The sequence below is a fragment of the Gallinula chloropus genome, assembly GCF_964237585.1.
Source record: "Gallinula chloropus genome assembly, chromosome: 1".
Lineage (NCBI taxonomy): Eukaryota > Metazoa > Chordata > Aves > Gruiformes > Rallidae > Gallinula > Gallinula chloropus.
Window position 1 is genome coordinate 60,811,341 of NC_140085.1, and position 20,794 is coordinate 60,832,134.

The window sequence follows — 20,794 nt, forward strand, 5'->3', positions numbered from 1 at the left end:
AGAATTGTTACACTAACCAAGTATGTTACATAAAAATATTCCATGGTTCAAAACATGCACTAATACAAAGTTTCCAAATAGATGAGTAAGCTCAGCATTTCAACCCCTACTTTAAAAATCCAGTATTAGAGTAACTACAATGATACAAAAATGTTTTTGTACTACCCTACTTACGTGTCTTAAATGATTTTACACTTATGATTCGGCCATTTTTTAGGGATTCTATTGTAATATCATACTTCTTATTTTCCTCAAGCAGAATTGTAGCACTGACAGATTTCTGTTCAACTTTAGAAATGTTCCTTATATTCTGGAAAAGAACAGCTGGATATAGTGAAAATCATAAAAATACAATTCATAAAAGATCTACAAACTTTTTAAAGGGTATCTTACATTGCAGCATGTCAAACTTTGGGCTGCAGTTAAACTGCAAAATACCCAATGCATTTAAAACAAAACCTTTCAGAAAGCAAACCACCAACAAAGGTCTTCATATCAAGTTTCCTGTGCTCAAAATAAGAAAAATACCCTCCCACAGAGATCTGTCTGTGCATCTCCTGGAGAAGCTGGATGACTCCTTCAAACCACAGTACCTTGAAGAGTTTGCTCATTCCTAATTTTGAACATATGCCTATCTATCCTTACTCAACCAGGATACCCAAGGGTCTTTTAAGTCCCACTAGCATCAACAGGACTCTGTATGAGTGCACATAAATCCCATGAATTACAGGATTTGGTACAATTTTTCCAAACTTCCTCTTTATTTGCTATTTTTTTGTTACTTTCTTTAAACAAACAAACATACATACAGTGCTATTAACTACTGGTGCCTACAGCTCAAATACATGTAGAACTACTTATTGCTTAGATTGATGAAGTTTACTTTTTGACTGAAAGCATCTGCTTGCTGGTGTGTTACAAGGTAATAGTCAGGATCCTGTCCTCTGGGAAACACAGTCCACTCCATCAAAACTACTCTAGCAGGGTTTTTCACTTGGTCACAGTCGAGACTCTCCGAAACCTGTGACAGAAACATACATGAATGTGACTTCATAGGAAATGCAGTAAATGTACCTCTAACTAAATAATTCAATTCTGGCACTTTTAATTACTTTTACCTAGAATTTTTCAGCTAGCAACAGTTTCTATATGGACCACTATTATCAGCCCTACTGTGTGACACACAGAGGCTCTGTAATTTTTTACAAGCTCTGCAGGTTGAGGTTCTATTTGCTTTCTCTCTCCAGAGGTGGCCAAACCATGCCAGCTGACCCCAACATGCCCTACCAGGAAAAAAATCTGTCGTCATGTTAGAGACGAGGTCAGAGATTTCACTTGCAGTGTACATATGCAATCATAGTTAGCAGACAGTCAGGAGTTGGAGGTCTCAGTCTTATTCCCACATGATAAGGTAAAGACTTCAATAGCATCACTTTCACAACTTCCAAGTATCTCGGAAAAAGAAACAGCAGTGTTTGAGAGGTAAAGAAATAATGTATTAAACACCTCCCTGCCAATCCAATTCAGACACGGCAGTACAAACTTCCTTCAGTGTTTCAACTTCTTACAGAGGTCAACTCACTCTAGACACAAGTCTTACGTATTTTTGACACTGCCATTTCAATAACCGTACCTGCCTTTGGGGGACTCTGTCTTAGCTCTTTAAAGAAGAGCTTACAGGTCACATCGATCTAACTCTCTAACAGAATATAAACTCAAATCACACCTCTAAAATTAAATTCAATTGGGGCATGTGTCACCAATCCCCACCACATAACATTTTGTAAAAAACTGAAGCTCTGTCTTTCAAGTTCCATTTTTATTTTCTTTTTGAATTGGAATTACAAATAAATTCCACCATTTGTCAATGAACTCAAAACATAGTTAGAGAAACAAAAACAAAACAAAAAATAGGAATCCTACTATGCTAAAATAGAAGTTAATATTTTTATTATTGCATTACTTTGTGTTGTCCTATGAAGCAGTCTAACACATATACACACCCCCCAAACAGCCCCCCAACCAACCCAAACCAACCAATCAAGAAAAAAAACAACCATAAAAAGCAAAACCACTCATCTCTTTTCTATTTTTAATACAATATACTCTGGAACTCAGTTTGGTTTAATGTAAGATCCTTTAACTAATGAAAAACTAACACAACTGTAATCTATCAAGAACTTAGTGTCCAGAGTTTAGATGACAGCTTTATTAAACTTCATAAAGGTTATAAAGCCTTTAACCTCTGTAATAGGGTAATTGTTGCCACTTAGAAGGCCCTGAGTTGACACACTAGACTAACATTGATATCATACACAGAAATGTTTAAGGAACACTTCTCCAGGAAAAGTAGCAGGATTTTATTTGATGGGTGCATTGGTGCCCAGACAGCCACACAATTGCCAGCCAGACAATCCAAAAGGCATGAAAGACTGCTTATAAAGACAAAAACAAAATGTGTATTAGCTAATAATTGACCATTTTTAATGATTTTCCCCCCATCAGCAATATCGTCTGTGGTTTTAGTGTACATAAACACACACTCCCAGACCTGAAAACAAGAACCAGATTTGCAAACACACAGAGAAATTTTACCATATTTATATCTGGCAAGAAGGATTTAGAACATCCCTGTTTGCTGCCAGCACATTGTTGGTACCTTTTAGTCCTTTACCCAAAGACTGCAGCAATTAAAAAAAAAAAAATAATTTAAATAGACCACAAAGAGCTAAAGTTCTGATCTGTCTTCAGGTTAGCTACACACCAGCCAGAAGACCTAAACAACACTTCTGCCTTCACAATGTGTGATTCAAGTTGCCTTCTCAGTCTGAAAAAGAGACACTTGAGGGGAAATACAACAGACGTCTATAAAATCTTAAGCAGCCAGAAGTAGTGAGGAGATTGATTTTTCATTTTCTCTTCAAGTACTAGAACTGTAGCTGGTATGAAATGTAGCTGGTATGCTCTGGATTCAAAGCAAACAAAAAGAGACAGTTCTTCACAAAATAAATATGTTATCTGACAAAGCTCAAAACAAGTGCTCAAAGTCCCCATGGGCTTCAGAAGAGGCCAGACAAATTCACAGAACAGAACTACGCTGAAGCTCACAAACTGCACTGCAATTACCTCTGTCTCAAGAAGTCCTTAAGCCGTGAACGGTGTGAAACTAACATAGTATAGGTAACTCTCTTTTATGCTATTCTTACAGTCCTCCCCAAGGATCTGCTTTCTGCAACAGCTGGAGCTATGGTACAGAACTCCCTGAAGGTTTTATTACACCCCATACTATCATCCTTAAGATCCAGGGACTCTCAACTACAATTCAACTTTGAGGAAACTTCCCTGGCTAAGGCAGGTCACAGACTGCTGCATGATGGCTTCCACAAAAAACATTTGTTCTCAAGCTCATAATTGACCAGCACAACTGGACACTATCTGGATTCTCAATGAATATACCAGGAGGCTGGGTACTACAGCAGCATTTCATTCATATCTCTTCTCCAAAGAAAGGGAGTGGTATTTGCACCAGTAGTCGACAGAGCTTCACAGCAAAGCATGTTAAGTGATGTGTAAAATAACAACTGCATATATAAAAACTACAGCAATATGAACTAGCTTAGGACTTAAAGATGCTAGGTTGTCTTACTTCTGGGAAGCAATATTAAACCAGAAGCAAGCTCCCTCTGACTACTATAATGACAAAAAACCAAACCAAACCAAAAAGAAAATCCCCAAACAGTCCACATCACAAAACATTTTCCACTTTCAATTAGCATATTTATCCACCTTCAAAAAAAGGGAATACTTATCTTACCTTAAATAAGTATCTTAATAAAATCAGGAGAACAATTGCTGGGTCCATAGAGAAATGTTATAGCCCCTCTTCCCCTTAGGTATTTGAATCCCAGCTTCAACAGAGAACCATCTTAGAATCTCTAAGACATAACAAGAGTGAAACTATCACAGGTATTTATACTTCACACAGACACAAATGCAGCCAATGGCACAGCCGCAGCCAATGGCGCAGCCGAGATTTGAGCCTTTGCCCTGGCCCTGCCTCTTACCAGGCTTCATATAGAGTTTCCTGAGACCAGCTAAACTGACCTGCAGACGTGCTGGCTGCACATGAGCCATTTAAGACCCTCCCCTCCCTGTAAAATATGTCAGAGTTTTTTAAGCTTTACTAGTGATTACTGGATTGAGCTTCACTGAAACCTGACCCCTGCCCTTTCCTCAGGACAGTCTGGTTGCTTTCCACAGTCCCCACTTCTAGCAAGACGCCCCTTTGTCAGTGTTCAAAATTAGCCTCAAACCCCTTTTCCGTGGAAGTACTAAGCACACCTGTGGAATCCACGGATACGTCCTGCTCGGGTCTCCAAACAGAACAAACAGGAACGGTGTAAGTGTACGACAGTTTCTGCTCGCTGAAAGTCAAGTGCGCCCCAGCATCCCGCCAGGAGCAGCATGACCAAGTCTAAAACTGCTTCACAGGAAATAATCCTTACTTTTTAACGTAAAACCGGAGCCTATAAATTTCCTAACCCATGCACGATCTACGTGTTAGAGGACTTCTTAAATTTCTGGCTAGCAACTACAGCTCGGGATTGACTAAGTCTTCACGGCACCAGGAAGAGCTGGGCATGTGACAAGCGGCCGCCCCTCGCTCCCGCCAGCTGCCCCCCATCCCCCCGCAGCAGCCCCCACACCCGAATTTAAAGCACACCGTCCTGAGGGTGTCTATTCCGCCTGGGGAGGGGGGCAGCGGGCAGCGCTCGGCCGCGGAGCCCAGAGCCGCGCAAGGCAGAGGAGGCAGAGCCGGCACCACCCGCCGCCACCCTGCGGGCTCTGCCGGCCGAGGCGGGGACGGGAAGCAGCGGGTTCCGCCGGGCTGCGGGTAGCGCTTCGGCTTCACTCACACACAGCGCAGCCGTGGCGGGAGTTCAAACCCGACGCTCCTCGCTTGTTTCCCCGAGATTCGCCGGCAGCGGGACGGGCCGCCGTGAGGGGGAAGCGGCGGCGGCGGCCACCTCGACCTGGCGCCCTCCCTGGGTTTAATTTGCTTCAAGAAAATGCTCCCCCTCCACCTCCCACCCCCTCTCCAGTTAGGGGTTACAGTGCTGCGGAGTACATCTGTGGGAAGTATTAGTGACAAGTACCATCAGAGCAACTAGCATGAAGTACCGTGTTGCCTCCTTTTAACTAGCTAAGCTCTTAGCAGGCATTTTTGCACTCAAGATTTTACAAGAAAAGGCTTAGATCTGACCGTTTGGGAACACAGCGGTCTCAGAACCCAAACAGCTGTTCCCCAGTGTGACACCAGTTTCCTCACCAGTGAGTATCCTTACTGTAAAACAGGGAGATTAGGCCCAGAGGAGAAATAGACACTGACACTGCCTCACTGATGGAGTCACAATAAAGATGCTCATTTACCTCCTTGGGGCAGAATTCCTGATTCCCCTTACCAAGCTGCTGGCTTCTTCTGTTCCGAGGTCCCACATCTCTAAAGAACAAATAGACAGGAACAGGTTGCAGTAGGACCACTAATTTATTTCCCCAAGGCTGCTGAACAGTAACTCAGCTTAGACAAAAGCTTTGGATGGCGTCCACCTTTCGCCAGATTTGCAGCAGTGAATCCAGAGGTAAATTTACCTCAGTATAACTCCTAGTCCCCTAGCCTACCCCAAGTTAACCTAATAGAAAAATAATTTTCCACTGTGCTCTTTGAAATTAAATCAGTTTAATAAGCTGATAAAAATTGTTTACCACTTATTTCCAAAGTAATTATAGACTAAATAAAAATTACTGCCAGTGTATGATATGTACCATAAAAATGAGCAACACTCCTATTATTTACTGTGTGTTTTCTTAGGTGCTATCATCACAAGTATTATTTCTGTCTTGAGATAGTATCTTGTTCTTCAGTGGGTGGTTCGTTTTTCCTAAAGCCTGTATCCAACTGAGCTTTGAATCGTCAAATAAGGAATACAATTTTTAATTAAGCTTTATTTAGAACTTCAAGTAAACAAGGCAGGCTTACTCTCACCAGAAAAATATCATTTCAGAGCTTTTATGTTACCCAGGCTCAAAGACATGTAGTAAATCAGAAGCTGCTGCAACAATCCCCCTAATGTCATAACACTGAGTCAGTGTCTCTCCAAAAAAAACGCATACAGAGCGTGCATGGGTGTATTGTCCAAATGCTATTTTACCTGTCAATGCCAAAAGTAAGCTGCTGCCTGTTCAGCTGTTTTACAAAGCACACATATTATTTTTTTCCCCTTTTCCATTCCCAGAGCACTTTGTCATCAGCGAGCTCAAAGGGAGGCTTTATTAACGGGATGGTTTTCAAGACGACAGCAGGAGCCCTCTCTTTTTTGACCTCATTAAATTAAGCGTGCAGGGCACATTCCACCTTAATTGAAAGGACACTCCCCAAAACATAACCACTTTGCTCTTATTCCACATTTCTAGTGATTAAGTTTTAGCTTCATTCACTGCTGTGCTTTTTTTCCAGAATGCAACACCAGTCCAGAAGCAGCTCTTCAAGCTCCCCCCGTCCCATTCTCCGTACAAGAACCACCGGTGAAAGCAGTAACTGCGTGTGTAAAACATATATTTTCAGACTATCTTTGAGTGAGATTCTCAAATCTCCTCTCCTAAAGAAGCTCTTTCCACTGATTTTCTGTAGGCATAGGCCCACCTGCTTGGTGTATATGTAGAATTATTTTTCAAAATAGGTAGAAGAGGCAGTTCTGAAATGGTCAGTGTGTGGCTGCCAAGAACGTCAGTGAATTGTATTTCCATTTACTAGAGTTCATTGTTCTTTGGCCTTGAATACGCCCTTCCACCCTGAACTGCGTTGACTTGTTAATGATAACAGACAGGTAATTTTTCAAGTTTCCTTGTTCTGCAGGGAGCTTGCACATTCTACCTGGCATTTAAAGACAGGTGAGGGGTGATTTAGTACACAATGTTACTTACAGACTCCCTCAATGTGACCTTTTATTGATAAAAACCTTTTTACTTTTACATTAATGTTAAGTGCTAGATAGTAAGTCTATCCCCAAAAGATCACATCATGAATGTTTCTTGAAAATATTTTCCCCAGAAAGGTTGGAAGTGTGAAATCCAACCTAATCTAGGAAATACTACACCAATATCGCACTGTAACTATTAAAAAAAAATAATCTGCTAATGTTCTGTCCTTCATGCTGCCCCTCCATGATCACTGTATTGCGATGGCTTGGTGTGACAACTCATTTCTGGTGTGACCCCTGTACTAGAACACACATCTGTGGGATTTTTCCATAGGACGTACACCCATACGTGATTATACCAGCAGCACAATCTCTGGGTAACGTCTGGAAAAGGTGGAACCAAACTTGATGGAACAGAATTTGAAAAAATTATTTCAAGTCAATGCTTCCCACTGCCGTGGTATTCCTGATTGGTACCTACATGTTATTTGGCAGTAAGTTTTTACACAGAGGTGAACCTCTGTAATACTTGGAAATCGGATTTGTCTTTTGAATCCTTACTAAAGGAGAGGTGGAAGAAATAGAGGTGGGAAGAACTATACAGAAGCAATGACTACTACTACTACTACTACTACTACTACTACTACTACTAATAATAATAATAATAATAATAATAATAAAATCCAGGCTCTGTAAACTGAGTTTACTAAGACTGCAGAAATTTAAGAGAAAAGAAAATTGAATTTGTGCCAGGAAAAATGGGGTGTGAAAGGGTGAAAGGAGCCAGATCCACAGCAACATTTTGTGGCTGCTTAAGCACTGCCAAGAGCAGTGACTGTTTGTCACCCTGGAGGATGTTCCTCTGAGCACGCCCACCTTTTGGTATCTTATGTGGCTTGTAACGGTGTTCAGATGCCGTGCTACAGGCCTGATCTTGCTCTCACAAGAAACTAGTCCCAAAGATCTCAGCGCTAACAGGTTTTTCAGCATGTGCATGTATTTGGGAAGATGTCTGCCTGCAATGTGGAAACATAATAAATCATGGAAATGTCTTAAGTTTTACTTTCAATTTTTAGTATATAGATTTGGCTAGAATACTAGTTGCCTGTACCACAGGTCTATGATTCTATTAATGAAAACCCCACAGTAAGTGGCTTAAAGCCAATATCAAAAGCTGTGCTTCAAATTCTAATTGCGTATTGGGGCAAGGTTTGGTCTTAACGTATAACCTGGGACTATGATAATGGAATTATAAGAGTCAAGAATTATAAATAATGTGTCCAAAGCCTTACAGCTTCATAGAGGCATATTCAGTTACAATCTGATTCCAAATATAGAGGTATATTTACATCAACCCTTAAAAAAAATTGCCTGGCTTTATGTGTAAGCCTTTATACAGTGGAATTCCTTTTGCAAGCACGGGTAGGGGAAGAGCGCAGTGGAAATGTAGGAATAAAGAAGTGCAACCAGCTATGGATGGGAGAAATGATGTGGCACAGCAGGACTGCAGAGAAAGGCACGAGCTCAGTCGTGCACACAGCTTCTCCCCCCGTGCCTCGCATTTCCCGGTGGCAGCGTGGGAGTTGGAGACAGGCACACATTCCCAGCCAGATTTCGTTTAGGGGAGTAGAAAGTATTCGAGTCTTAGTTTCAGAGGGTTTCAGGGAGGGAACTCTTTGGGTATGAAACCTTTTTTAGTCAATAATAAACAAACTAATTAATTTTGGTATTTAAGAGGTTAGGTGTGAGTTGGGTCGACTTTCCAAACCAGCTCTGAAGATGCCTGGGCAAACAGGGTTACACACAATTCAAGGCTGGGGCCTGGGGCAAGAATGCAGAGCTGAAGAGACATGGGGAAACCAAGACAGAGCCACAAACTGCATCCACAATTATATTTAAGTTACAGAGGAAATCACAGAATGGTAGGGGTTGGAAGGGACCTCAAAAGATCATCTAGTCCAACCCCCCCTACCAGAGCAGGATCACCTAGAGTAGATCACACGGGAACGCATCCAGGCGGGTTTTGAATCTCTCCAGAGAAGGAGACTCCACAACCTGTCAGTCTGTCCCAGTGCTCTGTCACCCACACAGCGAATAAGCTTTTCCTTAAGTTCACATGAAACCTGCTTTCTGTTGCAAGGGCTAATTCTCATGACATAGAACATATCATGTTGTGCCAGTGTCACCTGTATGGAGGTAATGGGGGTGCATGGTTGTCCAGAAAGTGGTTCACAATTTTTAATACATGTTCTACTTTCTGACCAGGGTAGAAGAGCCACCTGAATTTGAAGTCTAATTGTAAAATGAAAGGCAGTCTTATACCATATCCAGCTCCACACAAGATGCAAGATTTTTGCCATGGGCTTCAGGGAGGATCCTGACACAGTTCCTGCTGATTGTTGCACTTAAAAAACCAAATTTGATAAGTGAGAAAAAGATTTGTAATACAATGTTTCGTCTTCCAGGTTATCCTGGAGTTAATTTTAAGCACTGATTTTATAATTTCCTGGTTTGTCTAGGACCTTGCATTATCCTGCATCGTTAGTGGCACCGGGAAATTAGTTACATCAGCACCGATTTATTATCAGTCTGCAAAATAATGTTTATTAAGGTCTCTTTAATTACAAATACAGTGGTAAATCTTAGGAAAGCACAGTCCTTACAAAAAGCATAGCTGTTCAATCAAAACACATCAAGTGTTCAGTCACTATATGCAAAAACGTTATCTTCTAGGAGCTTCTGTATGTAACTTATCAAATGCTAAATTCATTAAGAAGTTTGGGACCTGTCTCTATGCTAATAAAGCAAAAGGCCCTAGGGATGTGTTTTGTGTTAAAAGTTGTCCTTTTAATTTGCTGTGTGAGTACACAATCTTTAAGGCTAGGAGTATGATTCCATTTCCATTTCTGCATTAAAAGTTTCTGTACACAAATTCCGACAGCGGTACCAGAGAATGTCCTGGTCCTTGGCATAAGGATGTAACACAACTGGAAGTATCTGCCATACAGATCATAGGAATGTGCAAACGAAGCATAGGCTTTCTCAGAATGGCACTTTATTTTGATCTCTAGGTGATCTCTGTTTCTTTGTAGTGCTTAAGTATTTTCCTGATAATATAGGATTGCTCTTTAACTTTTAAAACACAACACTATCATTAAGGAGATGGATGAGTGGTTAACAGTCTTGTTAGTAAAGATGATTTCACTGTATATGCTATTTTTCTTTATAAGCCATCAAACTGAATAGAGCAAATATTTAAAGATTTCACACAAAGTAGCCAAATAGCATTGGATTTTAAGGCGGTTTATTTTATATTGTTTATTTTTCATTGTATAAACCAGTGTGGCAATCCAACGTTTTTGTACTTAAATGACACCTGAAATAAAAATTCCTTGTCAAAAATTTTCAAAGTTACAGACAAGAATTTTCATTCTCAAACAATCTCCATAATAAAGAAAACTGAATTTAAACTAGTTTCATTCAGTGAGTTTATAAAGCAAAGTAATCTTCTAAAAACAAGCCTAAAGTTGTATCCTAAGATTTTTAAGATAAGGTTATGTACTATGTTTAATAAAAGAGAGAGAGTAGATTCTGCTTAATGTGCTGAATCGTGGACATTCACAGCCTGACTGAACAGGAATAGTTCACCTAAGCCCTTAAAGGTGTATATTTTACCTGGATTTATTTTTTTCCTGGACTCAAAAATTATGAATCCTAAATTCAGTCAGTAGCCCAAATCTCAGTATTTATAAAAAAAAATGAAAAATTTTTATGAATGTTAGAAAAATATACTGATTATGAATCTTCAAACTGGAAAACAAAGGAAGAAACCCATTATGAATAGTTAAAATATGTAGTATCCTGGGTTTTTTTAATAAATATATATACATAGAATCTTATTCTACAGCTAATAGCAAATTTCTTATTTTTGAAAACTGAAAACTGAATATAAAATGGAATTCTTCATATCAGAAACAGCTTTTAGGTATTTTTAATAAAGGCACCCAACTTGGACTTTTCAGCTCTTGCCTAGTCATGCTTATTTATAGTGTATATATGCGAATTAAATAAATGCCAAAGTTTTAAAGACATTAATATGATTCTACTATATGCTCAGGGTATTTACTGCAGGTGCTTAGAGACCACAGTCATGGTGTTTCACAGTCATTGACAAAAGCTTAAAAGATAAACAATGTTTCAGTTGAACCCACTATTCTTTTAATAAATTAATTTTGTCATTCTCAAAACCAAAATATGCTTCTTCCCTATTTAAACATGGGACCAGTGGTGGTTCTCAGCTGGAAGTTTCTAATTAGGAGGAAAATAACCACTGAGTAATTCTGAACTTTGATAGGTAGCCACAATCCAGAATCGTGAAGCGCAGCCATTAACCAGCTTTCAACAGCTCATCAGGAAGACACTGAGTAGAAATAAATGATGGCTTAATAATACCTCGCTCAGAAAGATTTACATTTTTCTTTCTATGTCAATATTAATGAAGAAAATTTGAAGAACAATGAATGTGATCTTTGCTAAATTTGTGAGAAGTTACATTTTTAGGTGTAATTGAGGCCTTTACTTTTTTCCCTGCAGAGTTCTCCGGCCATCCGAGGTCAAAACATAGAATGTGGTGAAAGGAAACTCATTTTAATTCTTCAGATCAAAGCATTTCCACAATGATCTTCAGTTCCATTGGCACGAGCAGTCTATAGGCTCTTGAATGACGTACGTAATTTCAGTGCCATTTCCTGCGCAGCGTAGGGGTACGGTCAGATTTCGTGTTCCAGTTTCTCGACAGCATTTACAAAATCTTAAGTGGCTGTCGATATTGACATTGAAAATTGTTGCAGACGGGCATTTTCCATCACAGGAAGCCACATTTATCTAGGAGTAAAATTAGAACTGAAATTAGGCATCTCAAATTTCATTATAAAGAAATTACATTAGTGATTAAACCCCACTTTTACATTTGAAAGGACTCTGGTCCTTATTTTATCTTCTAAAATTCATTCTTTCTAGGTGTAGACATGTTGTTAGAAGACTTTTTTTTATAATGGAACTTTTTAGGGTTGTTTAATCATTTCTTCTCATTTAACCTCGGGCAAAATACTGTGCTGTGGATACCAAAAAGAAGTCCCTAGTTTACAAGTCAATAACTTCAAAGCAGCATAGTTAAATTCACATTCTTTTCATAATCACTACTAAAGAGTTCAATTCTTCTAAGCAAAATGAAGGAGAGTCTAACCTTCTCCTCTAAGGTCCAAAAGGAAAAGCGTATCAGAGCACAAGCCTTTGCCTGTCACAGCAGTATTAGCTGTGTTATCACTGTAACAAATATATTCAAAAAGTAGATGCGCTAACGAACCAGCACAAGCAGAGACTGGCTATAAAATTATTTGTTCTCTAGATGGCATAAGAGCAAAGCTTTCTCTCACTCTCACATTACATGAAGAGTCTCCTTAGCTGTTACTCTGACAGAAAAGAAATGGATCCTCTAGAATTAAAATGTAAGCAGAGTTAATATTCTGGGAAATTGGGATCTAGTTCTTTCTGTGATAGTTTTAAATTATTTCTTATGCAAGTGAGGTGTATGAAAGATGATTTGGTGATTTGGTCCATTGCCTTCAAACAGCCTGAATGGAACAAATGGGAGATACCAAAACAAATGAGGCCAGTGTTACTCTTGCAGCTTTCCTGAAATTTGACAAGGGAAAAAAAAAACCTTTTCCTAAACCCTGACAATCTCAGTTATTAATTAGTTGTATTCATACTCAGCCCTATCCCAGTTTGGTAGCATAAATCTGGCTGAAGGACACACATGTAATTCCAAACCAGCCATAGGTGCTGCTGCCATTCGGTGCTCCAAAATCACACAATTGAAATAAGAGTGCCAGGGGTTTTGCAGATTTTGAAGACATGAAAATCTGAAGGTACTTTTGAGTTAAAGGAAGGGAATGTGGTCTGTGGGAAGGGTGGGCAGCCATCAAGGAAATGGGGAGCAAGAAGATGCTGGGGAGAGGGAGTAGTAAAACGGAGAGGGTGGGATGTGATGGAGTCTTTTTGGGAGGTGGGTAGAGAGGGAAGGAAATGTCAAGAATCTAAAACAGAAAGGCATAGAAGGGAAGGCTTCACCTGTTGGGCCATTCATGGAATGAACTGTCCAACATTCTTGTTGCTCCTCTCTGAACACTCTCTAGTTCTGCAGCAACACAGAGGGACTATAACTGCAGGGAGCACCCTCAGTAGCATCGCGCCACTGGGTCATAAGACACACTAGAATGAGGTTTTTTCCCACTCCCTATCTTATTCCCTAAATGCCATAACTCTTCCTTAGCCTTTCTGTCTGCAGGAGAGAATTTAACAGAAGTTTTCACAAACTGGATGCAAGGGCAAGGTCCTTTCCAGCTACATTAAAAACCTATGAGGTTTGGCTAAATATTCCTAATATTCTTTGCTTCAGTCATATTTTGCTTTAGTCTTTATTTTGTCATATTTCTGTCCCTTAACCTATGCTCTTGAAGTAACTGTGAAGGCCTCCAGTTTTCTGTTAACTGTGGAAAATAACGGTAATTTCATCAGCGTATTTCTACCCATCTCCTAAAGCTAAATAAATACCCCACGCACTCTTAGTTCTACTATTAAACTTTTAGCATGTCACCGTTGACCTTCTGTCAGGATGGATATTAACCTGTCCAGCTTTCAATCTGTGATGGTATTTTGCTTCTTCCCTTATGACTCTCTAGGTTCTTAAACAAAATCTCTTACCAGAGACGTTTTGGAAGTCTCAAGATAGCGTGTCAATTGCTTCCCCTTTAAGCACTGCATAAGAAGCACATTTTTCTGCTCAGACACATCCTGGGGTTTGTAAGTGGGGCTACGCCAAAGCTGAGAATAAGATTCCTTAAGCAGGCCCATAGATAAATGTGACTGTGAATGTATGATACGGAGAGACATGCTATGTGGAGGAGACACCCAAGAGAGTAAAGGTCTTCAAAGAGGAATGTGGCAGTGTTTCCATCACACCCTAAGCCTCCTCTTTTAGAGTGGGATGTTACTTCATGGTGAAGAGCTGAATGCTGTTGTTAGTTACAAGCATTTATGGTGTATACTTTTCATTTGAAGCCGGAAGTTGTTCCAGGTAGGAGGACTCAGACTTTCAGCCATAGGAACAGCTGAATTTACTCCATTTTACGAGTAGGATAACATCCCTAGGGTCAAAGGTCTGTTTCTGAGAAGACAGCAGCATATTTTTGTTGCTTATTGATAGCTGTAACCTAGTTCTTAATACTTGGTTTGGTATGCCATAAGCCCAGCATCAAACACAGGTCCTTTCTGCTTACCGGGCTTTGACTTATGCAGTCATTTTTTCTTATGGTTGTCCTGATGGTCATTTTCTGGCAAATCCTTTCTTCCTTTTTGCCTGATAAAGTACAGAAAATTCAAACCAAATCAATACACTTTTTGTGCTGTACTTGCTATTAAAAAGGTGAAACTTTTAAAATAGATACAGTAATTATAGCTTATTTTCATTAATGTACACACTGAAACTATGACTTTCATAATCAAATATTTTTTGGGGAAAAAAATCTCATCTGTTAACAAATACTTCCTGTGTGGAATTACTGATTTTAAAGCTGGCATATACAGGGTATCAAGTGACTCATTAAGCTATACAGATTTTATAATTTTTTAAATATTAATATTTTAAATTTCACATATGGTATGATAAATATAAGGAATCAGAAAAAAAAGATGTTTCAAGTAATTTTGAATAATCTTAGACTTAATTCTGGTTTAATAGAAATATTGAGTGTAAGTAAGATTTTAGTTCTGCGTTTTAGACATTTTTCAGAACTTAACAATTGAAAAGGTAAAGGTGTGAGCATGATTACGAACTTGATGCTATTTTGTATCTTTACAATTTAAATGGAATGATGTAATTTCAGTATTTTTGAGAAAGACATCCTCAAGGAAGCTTTCAAAGTGAGATATGAATATATTTGCTAAATGCAGTATAGTTTTAACCACCAGAACAGCAGCATGTAGCACCCCAACCTAGGATTGGGGCAATACTGCTGTTTTCAGTACATTCTGGGAGATATTGATATGAGGTTTGGGTTTGTTTGTTTGTTTTTTTTCTTTTGATTGAAAAATAAAGCTGTGCAGGGAAAAGCCATTTTTTACCACAATAAAAATCATGTTACAATGCTGAAACAATTAAACATACAATCGTTCATGCTGCACTCTGTAGCAGGCTGTTATTAGTGTTTATGTAACAGCAGTTACATAGATCCCCTATTTCACTACTCATCAAAATCACCCACTAGCTTGGTATGCTGCCGTTCTAGACATCCAGTGTATAAAATAATAAGCAAGATTCATCAGCTTCTCTACCTTCAGCACATGCCTTCAAGGTTGGCTGTATACAAAAGGAACAACTTTTCCATTCCTCAGAAACTTTGTGCACTTTTATAAGATAAATGAGCTCTGAGTTACCAAGATACTCTGCAACCACAGCTCCAGTGGGTATTTAAAAATTATGTTGGGTGCAGAGTGCAGCTATGTGGTAATCTGTGTTCTGCAGGATCAAACAAGGGTCTGTTACTGAACTAGCAGATCACTGCACGATCGAAGCAGTTATCCTACATCATCTTGGTTTTCCTTCCTCAGCAACACTTCAGAATAAGAATTCCTGTGATGTTTCCATTAGAAAGCGCTTGCCAGCATGAATAGTTGTAGATAATGCAATCTTTGTACCTTTACAAGTCAGAGAGAGATAAATGACATTTCAGTGTCTAAGGTGCTAATATCTTAATGAGAAAACTGCTGCTATGCTTTTTTCTCTCCCACCTTCAGCTGTCAAGAAGATCTGCATTCAGTATGAGATATGCTTTTGTTACTCACTCCTTATTTGGGTAAGGAGTTTCTGTGACTTACCTATCCTTAAAAGCAAAGAATTGTGATCATAATGCAACAGTTCTGCAACATTTGGTAATTTGTGGTGTAAAGTGTATTAACACGTTATCATGATTGCACGTTTCCCTCCCCAGCAAAGAAGAAATACAGCATAAATCAGTATCTGCAAAGGTGAGACCGTACAGTAATGCACAATCTTGTACTATTGTAAGGCAAAACTGGTTCAGTCATTAAATTCTGAGACCTGGGATCAGATTTGGAACCTCTTGATAACAGAATTCAGCATGATATTTTTTAAAGCAACATTTCTTATTACAGCTACCCTGTACAGTAAATTCATGTATCAAAACTGATTTCAGAGATGAGCAGGAGGAAGAGCCATCTGCATCATATACCGTAAATGGATGAGCCTAATGCTGAGAGGTGCTGAGCAGCGAAGCCTAACCAGGCTTTAGAAACCCACTGATGTGGGAGGCCAAACGGGGGTCAGCATCTCTCAGTATCAGGCCCTGATCCATTAGCTGCATATGGTAACATGTAATGGTGATGACAGCTATACACATGTATCAAGCAGTGCTTGCACTATCAATAAAAACAAAAGAAAAAAGAAAGTACATCATAAAAAATAATACCTGGTTCACAATTAATACTATCAGTAGGCACTACAGGACTAATGGCAAAGGGTAATAGACCCAATCCAGAACCTGGCAGAATCATTAGGAATATAAGTTTCTCATGAAATAAAAACATTTTTATATAAATGACATTTCATTAATTCTTACACTGCCAACTGCAATTTTGCTTTTAGCAAAAGCTGACAAGCTTTCCTGTTAGTCTTGCAAATTTAGAAACTCTGCAGCTGCTTTACTTCAGTCTCGCTAAAGAAAGGCTAAACTTTGTTACCGTCCTGGTTAGCACAAAACTGGACTTGTAAACCAAACTTTTCCAATGAGTCTCTCTGGCAAGGTAAGAATTAAATATATGCACTCACTCTGCATGCATTGAATCAACCTCTTTCAGAAAGATTATTTGTTCCCATTAAAACCCCAAGGTGTTGCAAGCTCTATTTATAAGTACTCTTTTAAAACCCCAAAGAGTTGCAAGCTCTATAAGTACTTTATAAGTACTACTTTTAACTGCTTCACCACAGGGCACATGCTTTCAGTTAAAAACAAAATAAAAATAAAGGAGTGAATAATTGTATGGATTATATCTGGGGTTTTAGCAGCCACGTCAGCAAGTATTTCTGAAGTATAACATTGCCTTTCCTGAGGCCAGAGAATGCAGCCAAAATAATAAATCTTCCTAGGCATCAGAAAACCAGTAGCAGTTAATTCTTTAGATTAATTTCCTAAATAAAGCCAACCTAATTTGGGGAGGGGTTTATTAAATACTTCCCAACATAGCTTACCACATTAGAGAAGGAATATCGTTTAACAAGATTTTAGCACAATTCTGGTGTGTTACTTTTTTTCTGCTGGTTCTCATTAAAAATATTTCTTAAAATAGCTTTTATTTTGTTTTGGCTACAACTTAACAGCCACACTTGCAAAGCTTTGCATAACTTGGAAACTTGAGTATGGTTCTGATTTTGATAAGTATGAATATTTCCCCTTATATTCCTGTTATTTACAATTCATTGCACTTCTGAATTTCATTTAATAGATGTGCAATATATAGTTATAAGTCCGTGACTTCCTTTTCAATATTATTAAGGAAAGTTTTGTCCAAAAAAATTCCAAAGACTAATTTGCTTCTATATTTTAAGTCTAATGTTAAACAAGAAAGAAAGGGGGAGAGGAATTTCCTTTGACATTTAACAAGTTCTTGCTCTGCATAATTAGTTTTATACAAAAGTGGTTTATTTTTATGTATACATAATTATATACCTTGATAATAAAACCTTTCCCAGTCAAAACTGCAGAGAAAATCAGTTTATTCTCAATTGACTTTTAAAGTTGTGTAAATTATGAAACCTTTCTTTTAGCTTGCATCACAATTAATCATCTTTTAAAGTTACACACTCAGAAAATGTGAATGTATTCTCAGATATTAAAAAGTCTGTTTTATGTAAGGTTTGCTAAGTTCAATATTACTATAGCTTTTCCTCATTTGGGATTAAAAAAAAAATTCCAGTATTTTGTGTCTAGAAAATACATACTAGTGGTACAGAATAAATTAATGAGTTTGGAGTTGTATTTCAAAATGCCATCAAATTAGGAATCAATTTTACGGGATAAAATCCTTATCTTATATGGTGAAAATCATGTAGGCCATATTTTAGAGTCAGCTTAGTGATAAAGACTATGTTTCAATTATTTTAATTGAGATAACTTTTCACTTTCCACAGATTATTTTTTGAGAGATTTGGTTATACTCCAGAACAGTAATGTTAAAAATCACCAAGTCAGCAGCCAAATGAAGCAAGACCTTTTGACAGGGATAGTTAGGTGACTAGAACAATTTAATATGATTTGTGGGGGGCAGTGCATGCTCTTTCCTTCTTTATGTCCCAGCAACTGAGGTTAAAAACCGAGCCCTCCAAAACCGAAGCCAAACTAGCCCATATTGCAGCCTTCATCACTTACAGGTCTTGCAGCAGCCATCACTGTACGTCTGCACAGTTCCTCCGTTCTAGGAAAATAAAAGGAGAATATATGAAAAAAGACTGTGCCCGATGCTAATGCAATTTGTAACTCAAGACAGTCTGTATTTTGAAGATGTCCAGCTAATAAAAACTAGCATCACTGAAATCAAGAGAATTGCACAGATGTGATCAGCTAAAGGTTTTAAAGGTTTCATCCACAAATTCTTTACAGCCTTTGACGTGACAATCAATGCTTATCTGATCTGATCTAGTCTCCTTTGAATAAGCCAATTTGTTTCTATGAGCACCCTTTTGTATCACCCACTACCATCTATTTCCTCACCCTGAGATTTATCAGGGTAGTTACGAAAATTCATGTATCCAACTTTGCTTTGTCAATGATATAAAAGTGTTTACACTGATCATATGCCAATAAGAAAATCAATACCTAATAAGTAGCATGTTACAACATGAAATATATACATGTATATATGCATATATGCTTTTGAAAGAGAAATTAACTGCAGAATTTCAGAACCACTGGTGTGCTCAATTCTTTTTCTCAAGTACAGTCTTAGTTATTGATCTCATCTAAAGTTGCTTGTTAGCTAGAAAGTAGATATGTATGGAAGTGAAGAAAATGTCCTTTTGAAATTAAAAGGCAGTGTGAGAGGGGGAGACAGAGACACAGACAGTGGGGGCTGTCAGAATCTGATGGAATTGGTGCAAGCCAAGGAACACACACCCTCAATTTTAGTGCATGGTTCAGAACCGCGTGTCAAGCAGACAACTGAATGTACCTGGCACACTTCTGACAAAAGACATTTTTAAGCTTCCATCTTTTCATGCTGGCATCCATTTTTTATCTCATTACAGAAAAAATACTGCATAAATTCTTCAAGAACCTCTTAAATGAGCACTTAAACTCAGCCTCTTAAATCGATATTCCTAAATTAGCCTGAGTTGCCTGTTAGAAGAGCTTCTCATCAGCTACTGGCTCAAGCCAGGAAGCTAATTTTAGGGCTCCATTTTCCAAAACCTTAACCACTATTACTAAGGAAAGATCCTAACAGACAAAAGGATCCCATGGAAGAAACTCAAGCACAGAGTCAAAGTAGAACAAGCATTATTTTTAGACAGAATGCCTTCTTCAGGATTGGAAGACATCAGGACTTTTTAAATTCAATAGATAAGTAGGACTTGTCCTAAATTTAGAATCTGTAGTCAAGGCAGCAATGGTACTTACCCTCTCTACATATATATTTATTTTATTATAATTTGTAGCTTACATTAAATACATGGTGTACTGCAAGTGCAAGATTTAGAAGAGATACTATAACATTAGAGAAGTATTAAATTATAAATTAAAATTGTTAATAAATATGCAATGAACATGAAGCACCCACATTCTTCATAGCAGTTTATATGAGTATATCAAATTTACATTTTTAGATACATGATGTATGTAATTACTGTGCTTGTATTATAGGCATTTTTTGTTATGTTACACAAAGTATCATTCAGGAGATGATAATGTTACTCTGCCATCTTTCTGATCTTTGCACAGCTTAAGGAATTTTTAATACAGCCCACTTTCATGTGCAGCAATTCAGAACTGTTTGATCCAATTTATTTAGTGTACATGTTCTACAAACTTGGCAAAGTGTTACTCCAAGCTAAAGTAAGACATAGTGCTTAGCACTTTATACAGTGGTATCTCAAGCATGATTCCAATCCCACGATACTTTAAGATCCGTTATCATTAAGGCCCAAACCAAACTTTCATACTCCTCATACAAATCTTGAGAGTCAGAAGACAAACAGGAACAGAGAAAAAAGTTGCTCACTTACATGTTTTTACTTACCACTTTTTCAGTTTACAGAAATGCACAAGGTCTACAGGCGTTGTCAAGTGTAAGCCAAACTCCAGATGAGTTAATCTTACTTACCTCACCCAAAGTACAAACCTTTGTACACTCGGTGTCATTAAAAGGAGGGCAGACAACACTGGATCCCAGTATGATAGCCCCCACAGCAGTCTTTGCACACTTGTAGCTGGTGCAGTTGGAGCTCCAGGTGCTTCCCTCCTGAATATATAAACCAAAACCTTTGTCATGAAAACCAAATCATTTCAGCTCTATGTCCAACCCCAAATGTCTGTAAAAGTGGTGCCCTTGTGCTGTAGTACCTCCTGGAGCAGAAAGTTTGTTGCAGACCACCTGTAGGCAGCAAAGAGAAAGACTATCCTCTTACTAGCAGTGACTACTCCCTGCAGCAGCGGCGCTAGTCCCCAGCATGCTGCTCAGCACAGCTG

At 38.5% G+C, this 20,794-nt stretch overlaps 2 protein-coding genes across 2 annotated transcripts in view; both read right to left on the reverse strand.

Moving 5' to 3' along the window:
• PTPRQ (protein tyrosine phosphatase receptor type Q) overlaps window positions 1-3,862 on the reverse strand; it is a gene marked incomplete at its 5' end in the record, with an annotated part of 135,484 nt that extends 131,622 nt beyond the window's left edge. Inside the window, 3 exons of the mRNA XM_084272853.1 lie at window positions 175-310; window positions 884-1,021; window positions 3,815-3,862. Of these exons, the coding sequence (XP_084128979.1) occupies window positions 175-310; window positions 884-1,021; window positions 3,815-3,862 (322 nt within the window). The remainder of the gene's footprint in view (window positions 1-174; window positions 311-883; window positions 1,022-3,814) is intronic.
• A 7,798-nt stretch (window positions 3,863-11,660) lies between these two features.
• Window positions 11,661-20,794, reverse strand: part of OTOGL (otogelin like) — a gene marked incomplete at its 3' end in the record, with an annotated part of 98,574 nt that continues 89,440 nt past the window's right edge. The window contains exons 55-59 of the mRNA XM_084275507.1: window positions 20,448-20,567; window positions 18,482-18,527; window positions 16,526-16,597; window positions 14,318-14,397; window positions 11,661-11,861 (exon numbers count right to left, since the gene is read on the reverse strand). Of these exons, the coding sequence (XP_084131633.1) occupies window positions 11,661-11,861; window positions 14,318-14,397; window positions 16,526-16,597; window positions 18,482-18,527; window positions 20,448-20,567 (519 nt within the window). The remainder of the gene's footprint in view (window positions 11,862-14,317; window positions 14,398-16,525; window positions 16,598-18,481; window positions 18,528-20,447; window positions 20,568-20,794) is intronic.